The 7,823-nt window shown below is 38.9% G+C and overlaps 1 protein-coding gene across 2 annotated transcripts; it reads right to left on the minus strand.

The window, feature by feature from the left end:
- Positions 1–431: 431 nt before the first annotated feature.
- On the minus strand, positions 432–6,793 carry emx2 (empty spiracles homeobox 2). 2 transcript variants are annotated; one of them, XM_028796012.2, is made up of 3 exons: positions 6,081–6,790; positions 3,950–4,134; positions 432–934 (listed from the first exon to the last, which is right to left on the minus strand). In XM_028796012.2, the coding sequence occupies exons 1-3, from the start codon at positions 6,469–6,471 to the stop codon at positions 767–769; spliced, it is 744 nt and encodes a 247-aa protein (XP_028651845.1). In that variant the 5' UTR covers positions 6,472–6,790; the 3' UTR covers positions 432–766. The 2 variants fall into 2 exon arrangements, with proteins under 2 accessions (XP_028651845.1, XP_028651846.1); XM_028796013.2 differs by lacking the exon at positions 3,950–4,134 and having other exon boundaries at positions 831–934; positions 6,081–6,793.
- Positions 6,794–7,823: the final 1,030 nt, after the last annotated feature.

The raw sequence follows: 7,823 nt of genomic DNA on the forward strand, positions 1-7,823 counted from the left end.
CAGCTTCAGGTGAAAAAAGAGGAATGTCCGGAATACTTGGACTCCAATGCCTCGACCCGTGGGATCATCTTTTTACACTTGTGTAGCCTGATTGGTTTGCTTTAAGAACACTAGGACGCAGTACTGCTACTTCATATAGCTTTCACAATCACTTTGACACCAGAAGTCAATAATGTAGACTGCACAGATTGCTGTAAGCACACAGAAACCTTTCTCGAGCAAAATAAAATAATAAAAAAAAAAAGTTAAGAATGGAAACATATTTTTTTTTTTCGATTTTAAAAAAAGACCCGTTTTGTAAAACGGGTATCATGCATTTCAAGTTTCTAAAAAAATAAAAAATAAAAGTTATAAATTTTGGTTTCGTGTATGGAACGTTCGTCTTTTAGGTTTGACAACTGAGAAGTGCAAAATGTCCAATGAAAATTGGATTGTTTTTTACTGATTTCTTTTATGATTTTCTTTAGGTGGACTGCATAAAAACATAATACCTGTCAATCATGTTGCCTTGGCGCTTTGAGTCTGATTGACAGATCCATGTCCCGGTTGTGCCAGCAGTGCCACATTTTTTTTTTTTTTGGACCTCTTCCGCCATCAGCTGCCGCCTTTCCATAAGAATCGCTTTGTGATGAAGTCTTTAGACTTTTATTGTTGCTACACCACGGTGTCGTTTTGTTGTTGTTGTTGTTGTTTTTTTTGTTTGTTTGTTTTTTTTTTGGCGACCCTTAAACGCAGTTGCTTGACCCTCTGGCCATGCAGCAAGTCCTTAATCGTCCGAAGTAACGTCTATTTCCTCGGGGCTTCCCTGCTTGGTGGCGAGCCGCCATCGATTAATGTGATGAGTCCCTTTTTTTTTCTGCTGAGAATCTGAACCTTCTTCTTCTAATTTCTGTCGCTTGAATTTCGTCCTTCGATTTTGAAACCATACCTTTACCTGGAAAATAAAGGGACCGTTTTAATATCCAAATCTAAACATACGCATCTTTAATATAGTACCTGAGAGAAATGTAACGCTATATCATTATTGGGCTGACGGCTTTACCTAAGGTGTGTTAGAACATTTTATATGCAAGTGGTTACATTTCTTTATTTGTTGCCAATTTGAGCACAAATGAAGTGCCTTGCTCAGGGTCACACAGTGTCAGTCGCGGGCTTTGAACCCAAGACCTCAGAGTTTGATGTCCCAAGCCTTTCACCGCTACTCCACACTGTAACGTGCAAATTAGGAAACACCACACCCAAATATTATGCGCTCTTTACATTGTTAAACGTTAGGTTGAGACTGGAATTAAGTGAATTTGAAGAAATCGTAATGTCCAATTACAAATATATTTACTTTTCAAAATAAGTCGTCTAGATGAACAGTAATGTATACCTGAGCCAACACCTCTTAAGAGACAAATGCCGGAAGACACCTTGTTTACATAAATACGTGCTATCACCACAAAATGAAATGGGGTGTTACTTTTCACCAATATGATTGGGAAATAATATATCTAAAACATATAACATAAAACACATAGTGCACTCTCTTTCCCTCTGTCTTTAAATATATACATAATAAAATCATAGGTACACTAATGCAAATATCCCTTACAAACACTGCATAGATAATAAAACAGATTAAAATATTCAAATTATGTATTTAAATAGATAATAAAACATAGGCATTTCCATAAACCATTTTTCTTGTCAAAGAATCATTTGTACATTGAAACAAACATGTCCTAATAATTTTAAAATATTCCTTCTAAAAATGCGCCTCATATTTTCTCCGACCCGTTGCGTTTTATTTCGGGACTTTGTGCGCAAATTCACGCGCTTTCCAGTCACTGGCTTACACGTCTTTAACAGCGACTTTCCAGTTGGCGTTTCCATTACTTTCCACACACAAAGCGCTCTGACTGCATCTCCATTTCTTTCGTAAAGTGTTTTAGTTGAATTGCTTCACATGGACGCTCATATCCGTGATCGACGGCGCGGCGGTATTCAAGCCGTATACTTTTTAGATCGTTTGTCTCCAGTCATTACTTAACTAAGCACGTTGTAAAGCCAATTTGATAATTCCTATTGGCGATGCAAAGATAACAGCGAAGCTGCATGTTGTAACAGCAACGATACAAAGTCCACCGAATTCACTTAACTAATTTTTTTAAAACATTATTCATAATGCACAAAAGTCTGTGATCTGAGAGGCTGCGGAGGAATAAAGGTGCATTTAATTTGCTTTCAGGCTGCTAATTGAGGGGGAGGCCGGTTCATTTCTCAAGACTGATCTCCAAAAGGAGCTCGTTTGTAAAAGAGCTGGAGGCTGACATTGGAACAAAAGACCCCAACCAGCACCGAATCCAACCCTTACAAAGACCACCTTAAATACAGCTTACCAGGGGGAAATTAATTCTGACCGTTCCCTCGTTTAAAATAACTCATAAAATAGAGGGGGGGGGGGGGTATCCTTGTTGTTTTGTACAAGAGATGTTAAAAAAAAAAACAATAGCTTCAAACCATTCTGCCATTTAAAAGGGACTTCAACATACAAACCAACACGACTTTGGAAGAAGCTTTGAACCCAGACAGAGTGGCATTTTGTCGGGGATGCTTACCAAAATCCGTAATAATAATCTAATAATATCCAATACCTGCAAACGCATGAAGTTTCCAGCGTTGAAAAATAGTAATATTGGAAACACGTTATTCATGTTTAAATTGAATTAATTATAATTATATTTTCGAGTTATTATCAGCCAGTCTTTCTCAAATTAAAACAAGACTCCATTTACCTCTACAGCCTGCCACTGCCGCCTTGTTTTTTTTTTTTTCCTTTCGCTAATCTGTGAATTGAACTGTAAATGGTATTGACTTTCAGACACAAGCATTAGGTTTGCATTCCACGAGCTGTGTGACACACGGCTATTCATTACTTCATATTTACATGGTCCTTTCCCACTGTTTGCCTTTTGGTATTGTAAAGCAGTCCCGGAGTAAATCTACAAGGCCGGCAGAAGCTCCAGCGACACTGGCGCAGTCTATTAAGCCGTCTTGTGCGTGCGCGGGCACGCTCATCCTTTTTGGGGGAAAAAGGAAGGCTTTCTGTTCAGAAAGACGTTCGCACTTGGGGGTCCCAGCTTACAGTGGTTGTCTGTTTGACTAACTCGAATTGTTCAAAATGCAGCACTTTTTTTTTTTTTTTTAGAGCTACAGCATATTTGAAAAGGGCGGCACAACGGCCTTATTATGCTCTCCTTTGAGATGGGCACCCACTTAACCGCTGTTATTATCATCATCGTGAGCATCAATTAAATTTGCGCTGGAGTTTCGGTAATGTAGCGGCTTTGTGCCAGGTGCTCTATTCGTTATCGCTGTTTTAAAGACATTTACGCTTACTCTGCCGTTTAGCTCAGTTTCGATGAGGCCGAGGCTTTCTGCCAGGCTCTTTATTAGACTTTTATCATTTTAAAAGAGAAAAAGGTGCGCGTCTTCACCCGATACCACCGCGCTTAATTCTGGCCATTTTTAAAAATCGTTTTGTAATAAATCAAGTTTTATAGAGAGGTAACACTATTGTTAAATTGTCTCTTAAAAAGAAATATATTTTCTATTTGAACCTCTCAGATGCTAATCAGCAAGCACGTTTTTCATTTGTGTTCTTCACCTCCTACCTGGGTCTCACATGGCGTCTATTGACAGCTGTTTATTGTGTTAGAACAACATTTTGTTAGGAAGAGGACAGGCCGATTCAACCCAACACAGCGGATAAGTTCTTGTTCACCTAAATATTCTCAACACGACTTGGCCACTTGGTGACTTCGTCTACTCGTTCGTGTAAATATAGATTTTTTTAAGTATTCAGTCTGCCTTATTGAGCAGACCTTACATATTTTATCTCGTTTTAATAAATCGACATTTTCTAATTTTCCCAAACTTTTTTTTTTTTCGCCTTGCCTCTTACCTGCGTTTCGGTGAGGCTGAGGCTATGTGCCAGCTGTTTCCTTTCGGCTCCCACCACGTAGTGATTTTTCTCGAAGGCGTGCTCCAGTCTTAGCAGCTGAGAAGGAGAGAAGGCTGTCCGGATCCTCTTAGGTTTTCTCGCCAGTGCATTATGTAAAAGAAAGCTCTCCGGACTTGTTTCATTACCTATAGAATAAGCAGAACGACCCCAATTAGACATGTTTCTTCCAGTCTGACAGCGATCAAATCAGCTTCTTTACGATACATGCTATTAGACTAATGGTGGGTTCGGCTCATCTCGTTCTTATTGCCTTTCTATCTCTAAAATGCTAAATCGCTGAAAATTAATGGAACAGCCAGTATTCTTGTCAAACGAAAAACAAAAATAATAATAGTAATTAAACACATAAACACACGCGGAGAAAAGGTAGGTCACAAATAATCATTTACTTACTTTAAACAAAAGATGTTATTTGAATTAATTTTACAAAAAAAAATCCCACTCGTTTGATTGTGTCTAATTCGGTTTTAACCGCGCGTATCTCGTTATGTGTTATAATAATCGGTAATATAATTTCTTTCATTTTATGAGTGTACAGCCCCGTAAAAGTAACGGCGTCAAAGGATTGTATTTAGCAGCATTGCTGTTTCTCTTAAATTTACAATAAATTAACACCATTTCTTTTTTTGTGTTTATTGTTTTTTTATTTTTTACTAAAATTGCAATTGTAATTTAACATCGAATACAAAAATTATAATTGTGCTTTTTAAATAAAACATAAACATGGTAAAAAAAAACAAAAACAACACACACATTCACTTACTAAAATTAGATCGACCCGAAATTATAAACACTTTATAGACCGTAAACGCGTATCGAATTATTATAAACGGCAAAACAAAAACAAGAGAGTGCCTTCTAAAAGAATGCTGTTAAAAATACATATGTATATTTGAATGAAAATAAACTCGTCGCAACGGTTAATCGGGTTAAAAGACACACTAGTTCTTATCGATTTTTACGTTTCAACTTGATTTTCTCTCAGCTTCCGCCGCTTTGTTTTGTTTTCGGCATCCGAGCATTTTGTAAGTTCAACTTTCACATTTATTTGACGGCGCAATTAGTTAAAAAGGGGACGCGTTTTAACCCCGGTGATTAAACCTTTTTTAAGATGTATTCAATTTTATTTAAGCTTTAATCTTGAGTTTTGTAGAGCGAGTAAAAAAAAAAAGCAACAACAAAAATGGCAGATTTTAAAAAACGAATCGAATCTGGTCAAAAAATACAAACAAAAAACGCTCGTTCTCTTTCTCCGTGTTTTGTTTCTTAAACATTTTCTCGCGATTCTCGATTTTAAATCTTTAGAGTCCTGTTTTTATTTGGAGTTTACAACAATTTCATTCGCGGTTTGAATCCCCGGACTCTAAGAAGTGAAACGGCGGACGGCAGACTCCTAAAACTGCAGGGGGATGGACGTTAGGGGATTTATCTTCCACGCCGTTAAAGTCAGAACACAAATGAACGAGTCACGGATTTCCACGGGATGTTTTTCTTTCTTTTTTAACTTTATAAAGTGGACAATACTACAGTACTGACAGTTTCACTAAAATCGATGACATTTGCTCCTCGTTTCTATAAAGTTCGACACTGTGTGCTCGGTAAACACGACATGCGCGAGCACATTTTCTGTATGATCTGTTTTAGAAATGACTTTCTATTAAAGTTGCAAATTTCAGTGCACCGCATTAAAGCTGCATGCTGTAAATATACTTTATTGCATTAAAAATTTTTCGTTTTACAGAATGTAAACAAAACATGCATTGCAGCGAATTAACGAACGCCGCAAGTTGTATAATCAGAGCCCTTTGCGGTTATAAACACTCATTTCCGTTCATTACTTACTCACATTTTGCTTGTGAGCGACAAAAGTTGATCGGCTATAAAGACGATCGTGACAGGCTAACTTTTATGCACCGCCTGTTCTAACACTTTCTTTTAAATATCGGCTTGTTTTGTCTTGTTTTGCTGGTTAGCTAAAGAAAAAAGAAATAAGAAAAATGCTACGTCTGGATGGAATGCATTTATCATCTTAGCATTTTATCTTAAAGTGAAGGTCAACAAGTTTACTCACCTTGAAATCTGTGCCCGAGATACCTATATCTATGTATTAGCCATGGATAGAAAGTTGACGGGTCCCTTTGCTGGTTGGCAAAAAGAGGATGAGGGGTGTGAGATGATGAGAGGGGATGGGCTGCCAACGCATGTGGAGGGGGCACTGGGTGAACCGGGACGGCCGAGTTTGGAGGGTGAGAGACCGCTTCTGCGAACACTAAGTCTGGGTTTGAATAGACGCCTCTGCCGGTCGAGTGAAAGCTGTTTAGAAAAGGGTTCATTGGAGTGGAGTTTGCATAGCTGAGGGCCGCCGGTCGGATGGGCTCCTCGGATCTGGAAGCAGGTAGTGGGTTATCCTTCGCCACCAAAGATTCTATCGTAAAGCACCTCTTGGGTGTCGGTTGAAACATGTTTTCCAGTCTAAGATCCTCCAGCGGAAGCAAAAGAAACAGGCGATCTTGTACAAAAAAATACTCCCAAGACGATCAGAGTTTGTGGTGCACTGATTAAGTTGGAAAAAATAGCGAAACAGAAAGGTAGGCGTAACAGCCGGAAAAGTGTTCAAAAGAGGTGGTCACCTAGTCCGCAGACAATCCATGGATATGATCAGTTCTTCTCCAGTTGTGCAAACGATTTGTTAGTTCATGAGCCTAATTAGTGCAGGAATCACATAAACAGCTTCCTCTGAAGCCCGTAATGGCTCGATGATTGGTCGCTATTACTCGCCTTAAGGTTGAGGGAAGACTCTTTAAGTGCGTCAAAAGGAGAGCCGAACACGGAGAGGCGGACTCCTGGAGAACGGAATGGACTGCGAGGAGCGACGAGCAGAGCGCCAGAGATTTACATGCAAGCGAGCGGCGAGGGACGCGGCTCTCAGGTGCATGCCAGGAGCAGAGCAGGCTGGGTCCGAAAGCGAGGCAAAGGCACTTTGGTTGTCCGGATCTCTCACAAAAAAAAGTGTTAGCTGAACAGGCAAAATTCGCGTCATTCAACTTTATTGAAATGTTAACTTAATTCGTTTCAGATTATATGATACATTATAAATAAGTATATGATTGAAAACAGTAATCAGATCAATCCGTCAATATGGAAAATTATGATTATCACGGTTACATTAAAAAAAAGAGATGGTAGGAATTAGTTTAGAGTAATTTCCACAATACATTCCAGTATTTAAATCATCTTCCAATTTAACCACAACAAAATTTCCCAAGCACGCTGAAAGGCATGCGCACGCGTCTCGTTTTGTTCCAGGAATCCATCCGTGTTTTGCATCCCACCATCTGTTTTGGGAATAATTTGGGGTTGAAGGCTTCTCGCTTCCTATTGGCTAGACTCGTGCAAAATAGGATGATTAGAGGCTCATAGAGTTACCTTCTATTTATTGTTTATCGCAAGTTAAGATTCTATTATCTATTCATCAGTCACCCATTTTTCCTCAATTACATTCCTCTTAAGTGAAGCACTAGCAGGTATTTTCCGTGTTTATTATTCGCAAAAAAAAAGCAGAGTCGCGTTTTGAGATCTCCGCATTAACGACGTTACAATAAAGGGCGCGTTGAGAGCAATGCAGTACAGTCGGTGCGCACACGTATACGTGTGTTGTTGTGCGCGTTGTGTGTATGCGTATACCTACTAAAGTGTGCCTGTAAGTTACAGTATACACAGTAATTGGCATTCTTCAAAGTCTACAAGGATTTTTACTGCAGATGGGCAAGTTCAACTTTGGCTTTTTTGTTATTTTTTTCCAGAGGCCATATGT

This window comes from Erpetoichthys calabaricus, chromosome 2, assembly GCF_900747795.2.
Source record: "Erpetoichthys calabaricus chromosome 2, fErpCal1.3, whole genome shotgun sequence".
NCBI classification, from domain to species: domain Eukaryota; kingdom Metazoa; phylum Chordata; class Cladistia; order Polypteriformes; family Polypteridae; genus Erpetoichthys; species Erpetoichthys calabaricus.

Excerpts from the sequence above, each read along its gene's own strand:
- emx2 (XM_028796012.2), bottom strand. The coding sequence starts at position 6,471 with ATGTTTCAACCGACACCCAAGAGGTGCTTTACGATAGAATCTTTGGTG. Across the intron at positions 4,135-6,080 it reads TCTCGGGCACAGATTTCAAG|GTAATGAAACAAGTCCGGAG; the intron begins GTGAGTAAACTT and ends CTTATTCTATAG. Across the intron at positions 935-3,949 it reads TCAGCCTCACCGAAACGCAG|GTAAAGGTATGGTTTCAAAA; the intron begins GTAAGAGGCAAG and ends TTTATTTTCCAG.